This window comes from Equus caballus, chromosome 16 (genome assembly GCF_041296265.1).
Source record: "Equus caballus isolate H_3958 breed thoroughbred chromosome 16, TB-T2T, whole genome shotgun sequence".
Classification (NCBI taxonomy): domain Eukaryota; kingdom Metazoa; phylum Chordata; class Mammalia; order Perissodactyla; family Equidae; genus Equus; species Equus caballus.
In genome coordinates this window covers 46,859,260-46,873,033 of record NC_091699.1, presented here as the reverse complement: position 1 = coordinate 46,873,033, position 13,774 = coordinate 46,859,260, and the positions used below count along the sequence as shown (strand labels likewise).

General features: G+C 52.0%; 1 protein-coding gene across 11 annotated transcripts in view; it reads right to left on the bottom strand.

The window, feature by feature from the left end:
* Positions 1 to 13,774, bottom strand: part of POC1A (POC1 centriolar protein A) — a 95,770-nt gene that overhangs the window by 68,595 nt on the left and 13,401 nt on the right. For 2 of the 11 annotated variants that reach the window (XM_023620345.2, XM_023620341.2), the window contains exons 1-3: positions 4,280 to 4,422; positions 1,710 to 1,794; positions 225 to 396 (exon numbers count right to left, since the gene is read on the bottom strand). In XM_023620345.2, the coding sequence (XP_023476113.1) occupies positions 225 to 396; positions 1,710 to 1,794; positions 4,280 to 4,297 (275 nt within the window). In that variant the 5' untranslated portion in view covers positions 4,298 to 4,422. Of the gene's footprint in view, positions 1 to 224; positions 397 to 1,709; positions 1,866 to 4,279; positions 4,906 to 13,774 lie in introns of those variants that run through there. The other 9 variants (XM_070237499.1, XM_070237497.1, XM_070237498.1 and 6 more) reach the window with 7 other exon arrangements.

Sequence of the window (13,774 nt, the reverse complement as noted above, 5' to 3'; positions counted from 1 at the left end):
CAGCAGGTGGAATCCCTTCCAGGATGGCCGGGGTCAGCCCAGAATCCCTCTCCCCACCTCAAGGGAAGGCCCCAACTGAAGCCCCAGCTTCTGATGGCACCTCCTTGGAAGAGGGGTAGATGTCCCACTGTGACCAGTCCAGAGCCAGGATGGGGGTCTGGGTGGGGACAACTCTGGCACCAGGGCCCCAGACTCACACAAGCCCCTCAAAGTCTATAACTCACACATTGGGTACCCAGATGCGGACAGTCTTGTCACGGGAGCCGGAGGCAAGCAGGTGTCCCGAAGGGGAGAAGTTCACACAGGTGACAGCATCCTTGTGGCCCACAAAGCGGTAGGCACGTGACTGGGGCTTCATGTGCCAGAGCATGAGGCATGAGTCCATGGAGCCACTGGCTGAGGAGAGAGGAGATGCTACGACCCTCAGCTCTAGTGGGCCTTGAACCTCCACCAGGACATTGGGGAACGGCAGGCAAATGCAGCCTGACAGCCTAGCTCCACCGGCCCCCTGGGGAGAGGCCATACTTCCGGTGGCTGTAGACCAGGAGTTTGGAGAGCTACAGCTTGTCAGCTCTCCAAGCAGCAGGTCTGCACAGGAACCAGACCAAGAGATGCCCTTCACATACCAGCCCTGGGCTGCAACCCAAGGGGCCTCTGGGAAAACTTGTCACCCATGGGGTCCTATATCTCTCCGTAGGAGGACACTAAAGAGCACGTCCTCCCGAAACTGCGGAGCCAGCCCAACCCAATGGGCCTTTTACCACTGAGAGGGCTCAACTCAATCAGAAGCCTATAAGAGGTCCCAAAACTGGACCAAAAATGACTTCAGTTTCTTTCTTTTTTTTTTTTAAGATTGGCTCCTGAGCTAACATCTGTTGCCAATCTTCATTTTTTTTCTTCTCCTCCCCAAAACCCCCCAGTACATAGTTGTATATTCTAGTTGTAGGTGCTTCTGGTTGTGCTATGTGGGACACCGCCTTAGCATGGCCTGATGAGCAGTGCCATGTATGTGCCCAGGATCTGAATGAGGGAAACCCTGGGCCACCAAAGCAGAGAGCACAAACTTAACCACTCTGCCATGCAGCAGACCCCCAGTTTCCTCTTAATCTACAGTGGGCACAAGGCCAGCAGCCTCTGGCAGGGGACCTTGACCACAGGATGAAAGGGGAGTCTCATCCATAGAAACAAGGAAGCCATAGCCATGACAGCTGTGTACAAACCCCTAAGTGGCCAAGAAGCAGGGGTTCTCAGCTGCAGCACAAGGGCAGTGGGCAGAGGGGAGTACCCAGCTCTGCTCCACATCCTTCTCACTGCTAGGCGTCTTCAACAAGAAGCTGTGCCCACATTACTGTGGACAACAGAACTGATGAAGACCCAAGGAAAAAGAGCCATTGTTTAGGGCCCATTCCTCAGGCTAGAGTCAAGAGGTGGCTGAGGAGCAGTGGGAAAAGCCCAGAACCCGGTCCCACCCTCAAAGGCTATGTGACCTTAGCAAGGCCCTCAACCTCTCTGAGTCTCACACTCTGCATGTAGAATGGAGCTCATGAAGCCCAGTGCACAGAGAATTGGCCAGCTGAAGCAAGATGCAGGTCTAGACAGAGCATCTGGGTCCTCACTGTGCCCTGCTCCCCCCACACCACACCTCCCATGGGGAAACCTGACCTACTCAGCTCATAACTTAGTGCCTAGGACAGGACACCTCCTCTTACCCAGCTGCTTCGTGTTGAAACTGAAGTCCACACAGGTAACTGCATCTCGGTGGCCCTTAAAATGCCTCTCCAATGAGGGGTCCTCCTGGGGGAGAGCCAAGGTCAAATGTGTGAAGCCTGGATGAGGCAGGGGCTTCCCCGGGGCCAAGACTCTTCCTATAACAGCCAGGAGGGTTTAAAAATGCTCAAGGCATGATCTTGCATATAGAAAATCCTAAGGAATTGACTCAAAAATTATTAGAATAGATGAGTTCAGTAAGGTTGCAGAATACAAAATCAATATACAAAAATTGACTGTATTTCTGTATACCAGCAATGAACAATCTGAAAAAAGACAAATCCGTTTATGATACATAAAAAATAAACACTTAGGAAGAGTTTAATAAAAGAAGTGCAAGACTTACACAGTAAAAACCACAGAACATCACTGAAAGAAATTTTAAAAGACCTAGATAAATGGAAAGACATCCATGTTCATAGTTTGGAAAACAGTACTTTGTTAAGATGCAATATTCCCCAAATTAATCTACAGATTCAACATAGTCCCTATCAAAATCTCAGGGGCCTTTTCTTTTTTTTACAGAAATTGGCAAGTTAATCCCAAAATTCATATGAAAATGTGAGAGAGCTAGAATAAACCAAACTATCTTTTTAAAAAAATGAAAAAACAGCCACTGTAGAAAATAGTTCAGCAGTTCCTCACAAAGTTAAACACAGAGTTATCAAATGACCCAGCAATTTTAGGTAAATACCCAAGAGAATTGAAAGGATGTTCACACAAAAACTTGCACACAAGTGTTCACAGCAGCATTATTCATATTAGCCAAAAAGTGGACAAGCTGAAATGTCCATTAACAGATAAACGAAAGGTGGTATATCTATACCATGGAATATTATTCAGCAATAGAAGGGAATGGAGCACTGACACATGCTACAACATAGATGAACCTTGAAACCATTATGCTCAGTGAAAGCCAGACACAAAAGGCCACGTTTTGTCTGATTCCATTTATATGAAATGTCCAGAATAGGCAAAGCTATAGAAACAGAAAATAGATTACTGGTTGCCAGGGGCTGGGGGAGATGAGGAAATGGGGAGGAAGGGGAGTGGCCACTCAATGGGTATGGGTTTCTCTTTGAGAGTGACAAAAATGTTCTGGAATTAGTGACGATGATTGCACAACACTGCCAATGTACTAAAAACCACTGAATTTTGCACTTTAAAATGGTGAATTTTAGAATATGTGAATAATATCCCAATAGTTATTTTCTTTAAGGACTCAAGGAGAGAAAATGGGGGCTTTTCAGCACCCCTAATCTCAGGAATCAGATCCTGTACCCTCAATCCCACTGCAGACTGGCCAGTGAACTCAAAAGTCAGCCTGGACAGGCCCCTGGGTGGCATCACCACCATCCCCACTCCACCCAACATCAGAGAAGCGGCAGTTCAGGACACTGCTTAGGAAGACATGGAGATAATATTCCAGAGACTCTCTCCACCCAAAAGCAGCTAGTGTCTTAGCACTTGAAGGGTTATATCTTAGCCATGCAAACATCTCTCCCTACCCCAAACATCAGAAACCTCAAAGAAGCACTTTGGGTGCACCAGAGAGCCCAGCAAAGCCTACTCTTGGGAAAAAAGATGTGCTTGGAGCAGGGCAAGGCCACTGCCACCCCACAGAGCTGTAACAAGAACAAAGGCCCCCATGGCCCTGTGCCCAGCTCCGCTCCCAACACATCTGCCTAAGGCCCCCTTTCAACAAGAGAAAAAGCGGCAGCTGAGGGAGGGCCCCAACAGAGCAGAAACTACTTGAGCCTCTTGGACAAACAAGGGAAGTTAGTCCCACCTCTAGGTTCAGTGGACAGAAGCAAGTTCAGGTCCATCTCTGACCAGAGGGCCCTGAAATCTCCCAACATCCTCTCCCCCAATCCCACAGGATCTGTGCTTCCTGGTCTCCCCCAAAGGTGGCTTACGAGGGGGACTGGGAACCTTTTGGGAAGGGCATTAGATCAGGGGTCAAAAGGTCTCGATCCTAGTCTGGGCCCTCTGCTCAAACCCCTAGATGGCTAAGGGGGCCAATAGGCCAGCCTCAGCCTCCCCGACTGTTAACCTAGCCAGAAGGCCAGGCAGATTCGAAACAACTTCTCCAAAAGAGGGGCTTTGGAGTGCTTCTCTCGCCGGTCGGAGCAGGGTGTACCTTCAACAAGCCCCCATTCAGCCACCCACTGTTCAGGATGGCCAGACTGAGGCCAGAGAAGCCCGGCGCTGGCCACACCTGCAAGTCACATCTCCAGTTGGGCCGTACTAGTGTCTTCCCCGCTAGGATGCAAATCCTGGGGGCAGGGACTGGTTTGTTCGTCCCCGTAGCCCGCACAGGGCCTGGCATGCAGGAGGCGCTCACTAGCTCCCCGTTCCAGCGACACCTGCACAGACGGTAAACTGAGGCCGCAGAGGACCGGCTCGGAACCCGGCGCCCCACCCGCCCCCTCGCAGCCATCGCCCCGGCCAGGCGCCCATTGTCCCCGAGGGGAAACTAAGGCCCGGACGACCACCGCCAGCAGGAACTTACCGGGCAAGGCGCGGCCATGGCAGGGCCCAGGGCGCCGCAGGCGCCGGAGGAACCCGAGGAGGGAGAGGCTGCCGTTGCGGCCCGTTCAGTTTCCGCGCCCCCAACCGCCGCCAATAGCAACGCGGGTCGCGTCGCCGCGCCCCGCCCACTGCCATTAAAGGAGACGCGGCGCCTCTGCTTTTTGCCCCCAGACCAGAAGCAGTGCTGTAGGGCCGGCTCCACGGTCTCCGCGCCCACCTCCGCCAGGCTCGGCAGCCTGCGGACGGCGCCACCAAAGGCCTTTGTCCACTGTCACTCATTCCCATTGAGAAATGAAAAAGCCCAGGATGAGGGGGTCGCCCCACCGGCCCGTAGCCTGGGTAAGGAGATGGGGAGCACAGCCTTCTGGGAAATGCAGTTCCAAGACGGCCGCCACCTTGTGTTAGGAGGAAGGTGAAACTACATTTCCCAAGATGTCCTGAGGGCGAGACCGGGATTAACCACCCAAAGGGAAGGCGTGAAGGATCCCGGAAATGGAGGACTCATGTGTCATTTGATATGTTTCCTCTTAAAGCGCCCGCGAGGCCAGGTTTTCGCTCAGTACCCTCTTGAGAGCCCATTATTCGCTCCTTGGGAATTCTTTAAATGATTCGCTCCTCCGAACGCGCTTAAAACGAGCGTCGATTTAAAAGAACACTCACTCAGTGATCATCCGTGTCACTCAGAATCACCTGCGGAGTGGAGACACGTAGGTTCCATTCTCAGTTCTTGCCCTGCTTCCCTGTGTGACCTTAGGGGAAAAATACCTGTGCTCTGTGGGCGTCAGTTTCCCTATTTGTAATATGAGGGAGTGTGATGAAGCCTGAGAAGCCGTTACAAATTACATGTTTAAAAGAGAAGGAAACAATCCAGGGGCCTGGCCACCAGAGGCCGTCACCTTTTGCTGTCAGAAGGCCCAGGCTGTGCCTAGACCCTTCTACGCTGCCTCACTCCTGGCGTCTTCCCAACCTGGAACTGACCCCCACCGGATGTTTTGCAAGATTCAGGAACCTTCCATCACCTCCCCTATGCGGGCCAGTTTGGCCAGAATCCAACACTGATTAGGCTCTGGCCAGGTTCTGACGTTTCTCACTATGTCCTGAGACTTAAGATGGTGTATACTGGGACCTGCAAACCAGAGCCCAGTTCAGTAAACTCAGAAACTGGCACATGTGGGTACCTGGCATATGGAGTGGGTCTCTCCTTTGGACTTGGAAAGTCAGGGGCCAGACACGAGAAGCAGAGATACACTTAATCCCATCTTCTCTGTGATTTCGCCTAGAATTTGTTCCTTCACATTAGAAATGTTCAGGTTCATTTAGCTTAGACACTGAAATTCTCCTTAAAACGACTAGTATCACTCACACACACCCCAAAATTGATCAACACTGTTCAAAGGATGGTTTTGAAGCCTTCCCACCAACATTTGCATCTTAATGAGCTGTTCTCTTGCCAGCTGGCTGAACACTTAAGGTGAAAAAGTTAAGAAAAAAAATTAAATACAGAAAAATCTATCTGTTAAACTTAGGGTTCTTTTATTGCTGTTGTTGAGTGGTGTTTTTTGCTTTTGTCTTGTTGTTGTGTTTGGTCAGTTTTAGCTATGGAATAGCCCTGGTCTACAGGAGTGTTACCGAACCAGGTTCGTTTTTGCCTGCCGCCCAGAAAGCCAAATACTGAGATGACAAGATTGCAGCAGAGAGAGAGTTTACTCACAAGGCAGCCATGCGAGGAAGCGAGAGCATGAGTCTCAGATTTGCCTCCCTGAAAACAGGGACTCAGGGATATTTATGGGATGGGGGCAAGGTGGTCTGAAATGTGGAGGTAGGTGACTGGAGGTGAGGAGAGGTGAGGTCATGGATGATATGCGCAAGAATAGTCGGACTTCATGCCTCTTCATAGGACCCCTGTTCACAAAATGGTGGCATTAGCATGATCTGAGAGTGGAGTTTTTAGCCTCTTGACGTCAAAAGGTCACCTATCAAACATCTGCACAGGCCCAGTTGATGAGTTGGTGGTCTCAACCAGCCTGAAGTGGACAAGGAGTTCTAATTCCTGAAAAACAGCTCACACACACATTACCATGGTGACCCAGGCTCCAGGGAGATGTTATCTATAGGAGCCTAGTGGGAATCAGATAGCATATTGCCTAAGCAGCACAGTTATCGATGGGTAGGTTAAACCGCTAAAAGCTATAATCAGTAATTGCAAAAAGGAAACAAAACTAGTTCCTAGCTACTTAATCATCAATGGGTAACTCTGCCTGTTTCAAGAGCTCATAATCTACTAAACTGAATTTAGAGAAACCCTCTATAAAATGGTTTTCAAATGTCAGCTTTGCTTAAAGTGAGAGGCACTGGAAGATCTTACTCATCCCTAGTCTTTCCATATCCTACTGTCTTCTATCCTTACCCATCAGGGAGGAGGAGCTGGGGATACCCCACACCCTCTTGCTCATTTATTCTCCAAAAAATGCAGAGAGGTTGACTCTGCCAACGCTACATAGACAACTCAGGATCCCCCTCTGGCACAACCTGCATAAATCAAGATTGGTGCCTCTACTTTCTGATGGAGCAGCCCCTAACCCAAGCCACCTCCATCAGATTAGACACCATTTCTGAGTAGGACCTCCATATTGGTGGGGGGACCCTCAATGTTGGAGGAGTCTCAATGTTGGGGGGACCTCTACGTTGAGGGGGCTAGAAGAGAGCTTCTTTGTCAAGCACCTCTGTGGCAGGGCTGTCTCTTGTCCTCATACAAAGCCCACAGGTAGGCCCTCTGCAAGAGCCTCTCACCCTGTCATCACTTCCAGGCCCCCTGCCCAAGGGCCAAGGACACCCCAGGGTGGGGCAGAGAAAGGAGGAGGAAAGGCAAGGATCCCACCCACATAGCCCAGCGCAACCTGTGCCTGGAAAGCCGCATCAAAGCCATCAGTCAGCCCTGCAACTGCTGGTGGCCTGCGTCTAAAACTCTGAGCAGGGCAGCTCAGGGCTTGTCCTAGGGGCCGGCAGATCCAGGGGTGAGTGCAGGCCCTGCCATCTCCAAGCTGGGTGATCTAGCAGGAGTCACGCCACCTCTCCCAGCCTCCATATCATCAACTGTAAAATAATCATAACATACCTGCCACAAGGGGAGAGGGAGGATTCCATGAGCTATTAATTCACGTCAGAGCTTGATGTTGAGCTGCCACTTAATACAATAAGAACACTTGTGACTTCTTACCACGACCTCAGTCTCGTCATGTGCCTCCTCTGCTCCAGTGATCTAGCTACCACCTCTCTGCCTCTGCTCCCACCTCTCTCCCCTGGCTCTCTCTGTTCCAACCACATTGGCCTTCTTGCTGTTCCTTGAACAGGAGTGTGCCAGGCACGCTCCTATTTCAGGACTTCTGCACTGGCTATTGTCCCTGTGTCCACCTGGCTCAACCCATCACTTCCATCAGGATTTTTTCAAACGTCACCTCCGTGTAGCCTTCATTGACCACCCTACTTAAAATGCCAACCCATCCTCCCCTTTCCCTGCTTTATTTCCCTCCAGGAATATGACCAACTGACACCCTGAGAACATGAGCTCTGGGGAACAGACGTGACTGCACTCCTGCACCCAGCACAGAGTCTGGACAGAGTGTGGGCACAGTGAATGTGTGCCCAATACGTAAATGAATCATGACAGCTTCCTCATAGACTGTAATGGGGTCTGTGACAAGCAGGACTTGTTCTCAGCTGGAGAGAATGGGGAGGGGTTAGGGTAATTGGGAAAAGCTTCTCTGAGGGAGCAAGGATATCTGACCTTGGCAGCACAAGTTGGGCGTAGGTAGACAGGAGAGAAAAGGAAGGACAGTTCCGGTGCAGGCAACAGCCTAGGCAAAGGTCTTGTAACAGGACTGAACATGGAATGTCTGGGGAGCAGGGACAAAGCAGATGGGCTCAGGAGTAAGACCAGATTGTAAGGCCACAAATGTGGACAAGACTCATGGGGATTGGTCTCAAAGGGTTAGGGGGCCACATGTCCCCTCCTGGGGGCTGAGGTAAGCCAAAAGAGACCCCTCCTAGATGGGGCTATGGTACCAGGACTGCCTGTTGTGGGAGTGACCCCTGCAGGGTGACCCTCCCCAGGAAGTCCCCTTGCAATTCTGAGCCTCAGTGGTACCCACTGTGGAACTGGCATGCCCCTGCAGGTCAGCCTTGTCTAAAGGCAGGTCACACCTCAAAGCAGGGAGAGGTTCGATGGGGCCACAGGCCTTCAATCTCACCTAGCCCTGCTCTTCCATTCAACAGTGGCCACTCTTGTAAGAAACCCACACTGGTGGAGACACTGGGGTGTCCCTTCGGGTAAGTGTCCAGTTTGAGCCTGTACTTCCATGTTGCAAACAGTAGGTGGCATGACTAGAGCTGCCATGGCAATACCTGGGACAGTGATGTCAATGGACTCAGGGATCCCTGGAACCAGTTCCCAGGAGGTGTAAAGACACAGAGCTGGCAGTAGCCACACTCCACAACGTCCACTCAGATCAGATGGGGAAGCTTCTATGTGCTGAGTCCTACTCACGTGCCATGAGCATGACCCATGCCCTCCCTCCCATAGCCCCAAGCAACCCATGAGAGATGCTGGGCCTCCATTTCACATTGTCCAGGGAGAGGGGAAGGGACCAGCGCAACCCAGCTGTGATAAGAGAGCAAATCCCACACAGCTGCGGGCCCCTCGCCCCCTGGCTCTGCCCATGTGGGCTGGAGGCGGGATGCAGACGTGCACCAAAGGTCTGAACTCAAAGCTGATAACATTCCCTGGTAGATAATGCAGGCAGAGCTTCAGAGCAGCGGTTCTCAGCCCTGGCTGCCTTGCAGAACCTCTGCAGATGGGATCAGGCACCCGTGTTTCTTAAAGGATCCCCAGGTGAGTCCATTGGGCAGCCAAGGCTGAGAACCACTGCTCTAGATCCATGTGACCAAGGGAACTTTCTGTGATGATGGAAATGTTCTGTATCTACACTGTCCAATATGATATGGTCGCATGTGACTATCAAACATTTGAAATGTGGCTACTGTGCCTAAGCAACTGAATTTTAAATTTTATTTAATTTTAATTTACATGTAAACAGCCGTAAGTGACTAGTGGCTACTATATTGGACAGCCCCATCCTAGACTATGGACTGGCTCTGTGGCCTTGTGCAAGTCACTGAGCCTCTTCAGTCTCCTAGTGAGGCCATGGGGAGCATAATGTCCAGTCCACAGTAGCCATGGCTACTTTGTCCCTACATCCCACTGCCCAGCTGAGGGGGGTTTGGAGACACCAGCCCAACCCCAGGGACCTGGGGCAAGATAGAAGGATGCAGACCACAGCTCCCTGAGCCCCACAGCAGGACTTTGCTGACTGCCCCCAGAGTGTTTGGGGTGGGAAGATAGGGTTAGGTGCCCAAGAGGCCAGAGGATAATCAGTTTTCCCTCCTCCAAGGAACCTTGAATTGTGGTGCAGTGAACCGGCGTGAAATAGTGCTAGCAAAAAAAATAACTGACAACTTTCATTTACTGCAGAGTCACTCTACACCAAATGCCATGGGAAGTCTTAGCCACAACCCCAGGAGCAGTGCAGTATTATGCCCATTTTACTGATGGAGAAACTGAGGCACAGAGTTAGTAAGTGGGGAGCCAGGATTAGAACCCAAGTCTGGGGCTGGCCCCACGGCCTAGTGGTTAAGTTCGGCACACTCCGCTTTGGCAGCCTGGATTCTTGGGTTCAGATCCCAGGCACAGACCTACACCACTCATCAGCCATGCTGTGGTGGTAACCTACATATAAAATAGAGGAAAATTGGCACAGATATTAGCTCAGGGCCAATCTTCCTCAGCAAAAAAAAAAAAAAAGAAAGAAAGAAAGAAGAAGATGAAGAACCCAAGTCTGTCTGTCTGCACAGCCTGAATCCTTAATCCTAACACACGAAAGAAGAATAACTAAGAACCTTAAATAGTTCAGGCCCCAGTAGAACTTAAGAGAGCCTGAAGACTTTCACCCCCAACAGCAGAGATAGAGGCCAAAACTGTCCCAAAGTGGCCAACTCCATACTAGAAAGTCCTTTGTTGTCTCAAGTTTTATCTTAAACTGTCAAGTAAGTTTAGCATCTACTCCGCTTTTTAGTATCAAATTAATGTTTTAATGATGGACCAGTTAACTCCAAGTCACGCTGGTATTCTGGAAGATGCCCCAGTTTATCCTGTGGTTTCATGTCCCCACTCCGCCATCCATCAGTTTGAGAAGCAGGGCCACAGAAGGGTCACTCTGCTGGTCATCAAATGGGGCGAGCCTGCCAAGGCCACCCCACAGGACGTCTAAGGCACAAGGTTTCCAGAATCCAGGGTGCAGCTGGTTAAATGCTAATTCCCAGGCCAGTCATAGAGTCTGACTCCATGGGTCTGGGTGAGGCTGAGAGCCCACATTTGTAATAAGCTCCCTGGTGATCCAGATGTGGTGGTCCTGGGACCTCACCAAAAATCCCTGGGCAAAGAGGGCCTGGACAGCCCCACCCTCCCTTCAAGGATGATGCCAGCTATGATGCCCTGGCTAGGACTCAAAACCAAACAAGTCCCAGCTCTGACCCCAACTTGCTCTGTGATCCCAACTCAGGCCTCATTTTCCCTGTCAGTACAACAAGAACATCCGTAGATAACCTCTAGGGCACTTCTAATCTCAATGGGTGGATATGGTCAGGCGGACTTCCTGGAGGAAGTGGCTGAAGGCAAGCCTAGTCAGGCCTCTTTTGTCTCCCCTTCCTCATAATGCCACACTGGCCTCCCACGTGCCAAGCTCAGACCCTCCTGGGGGCCTTTGCACTGGCTGTTCCCTCTGTCTGACCTGCTCGTCTCCCAGATCATCACTCTGCTCACTCACAGTCTTTCAGGCCTCAGCCTGAACATCACCTCCTCAGAGACACCTCTTCTAGCCCCACCCCAGGCATCTCCACCCTCTTACGCCTCCCTCCTACTCACTGCTTATGTTGCTGTTGCCTTCTCACCATCTCTCTCTGGACTGCGAATTCCTTGAGAGCAGTGACCACACGCTGCTGGTCACAGGGAAAGGTCACCCGAACTTATCTGACAATTCAATCCCTGGAATCACTGGGCCTGAGTAACACCAGGAAATCCCTCCCAAGGTCCGCAGTGATGCTAAGACTCAAGGAGGAACTTTCTATGGAATTGGGAGCAGGCAATTCAATTCCACAAGCATCTACGGAATGCCAGCTGTGTGCCCCACCCTGCTCTGGGATCGTCAGTCATTATGCACAGTATAGCAGCCCCTGTGCCCGGCTCAGTTGGGGAAGCAGTGATAAACACTAGAGCCTGTGCTCCAGGGGAGCCAGAGAGAAAGGGCCACCAAGCAGGCTGAGCCCAGTGAGTATCCCCTGAGTGGTGCCAGCCCAGCACTGAGGGTGTCCCTCTGTTGGCAGGATGGAGGGCTTCCAGGAGGAGGCATGTGGAGGGGTTTGAAGGGTAAGCAGGTCTTCCACAGTGACATGGCACCCCAGGCCCCAGCAGGGAAAGGTGTGGAATGGAGGAGACACACAGCTTCTCCAGTCTGAGCTGGGCAGTGACAGGCCTGCCTGGCATGGACTCTCCTCCACTGCCTCCTGCCCACCCTCTGCTCCCCTGCCCCCTTGGGGACTGGCCCCTCTGAGCCCAGCTGCCAGGAGCTGAGAAGTTCATCTGGTGACAGAGGCCTCCTGTGGTGAGTCACCCTTGAGTCCTAGGTAGGTTCAACCCCTATAGATCACTCACATGCTCAGGGCCAGAGCAGCCACCCTGTGCAGAGGAGAGACTGAGTTCCAGAGGGACTGGGAATTGTCTTCTGGTCCTGGAGGAGGGCGAAAGGGGTGTGGTGTAGATATGGAGTGATTACGCTTGTCAGCAGTTCCTGGGGCTTGCCCTGTGCTCCCTCATTCCCATCCAATAAGGCCAGATTCCTCAGGGCCCATCCACTCTGCCCCTCCTCCCTCTCCAGCCTCGCCTTGCACCCTGCCCGCTTCCTGGGCCAGACATTCCTACCCTTGTGCCTGTTCTGTGCTGTTCCCTCTGCCTAGGAGGCCCCGTGTCCAGGCCCTTTGGGGGAAATCCTGCCCTCTAACCTTGGGTCAAATGCCTCACCCTCCACCCGCACAAGGAATGGATGCCTTTCCTCTGGACCCTGCAGGGCTCAGGCTGCTCAGACTCCCTCAGGCCAGATCCTCCTCCCCCATGTCTACTGGAGCCAGTCCTTATTCTATCTGGGGATCTATGTGCTTCTGGAGGAGAGGTCCCATAGTTCATTCTGGTCCCCTCTGTAGAGCATATGGAATGAATAAAGGGGTGTGCACAGCTGTGTGTGCATGTGTCTGCTTCATAACTGAGGGTGCACGCATGTGTCTGTGTGTATGAGTGTGTCTATGTGTGCATATCTGGGTGTGGCAGTCCATGTGTGCCTGGCTGTGTCTCTGAGTGCCTCTGGGTGGTTGCATGTGTTGTTTCTTGTGTGTACATGCCTGTGTGGACTCTCTATGCATGTACCTGTGCCTGTGTGTCTTAGTCTGCGTTCCTCCAGAAGCTAAGCCTGAGAAAGGATTCAAGGGTAACTCATTTATTTGGGAGGTGATCCTAGGAGACACCAGTAGAGAGTAGGGAAGTAAGACAGAGGAAGGAGAGCAGTCGGCAAAGGGTGTGTTATTAAGCAAGTCACCACTGTGGGTGACCACGGCCCACTCTCACTGGAGAGCTCTGGGACGTGATACAGAACGTGCCTCAGGGTCATCCCACCTGAGGGTAAGGGAGTTGAGGGGTTTATCCCCCTATTCTCGACAGCCATGGTTGAGGTCTAACACTTCCAGCCTGTCCTACACCAGGCGTAGGGTAGGGGCTTCTGAGGCAAAGAAAGCCCTCAGCGCAGGGTCTCCGGTACTGGCAGTAGGAAGTCAGGCTTATGTGCACAAAAGCGCTAACTAGGAGGGCACCAGGTAGAGTGCCAACACAAGCCACTACACGGTGTGTCCATGTTTGTGTGGATGTGCTGGGGCCCTGGTCTTCCACATGGACACGGGGACTCCCGTGACCTCTCCTTGTGCAAACCTTTGCTGGTCCAGGAGAAAGTCGGCACAACATCAAGCAAGCTCTGACCTTGCCCTCCTTCCTTCCCCACAACAGGCCGGCTCAGAATTTGCCAACTCATGGCAGACCTGTGCCAAGTTTGATCAAACAGACCTGCACCTGCTTTGATCAGTGCCAGCTTCTGCCCTTGATCTCTTCTGTCTGAACCCTGCTGCCCCCAGGAGCCTGGCCCGAACTGGGGAGGCCTCAAATGCCATGCAGGGGAACTTAGCCTCAGATGGAAGCTTGGTGCACCAGTGAGGGATGCAGCCAGCACTCTCCCTCAGAGGGTCTGGTCTAGGAGCAGGGCTGGAGGCCAAGCTGTGGGCCAGGCACTCAGAGGAGGTTTTCAGCTGGGCAGATTGGGCAAGCCCT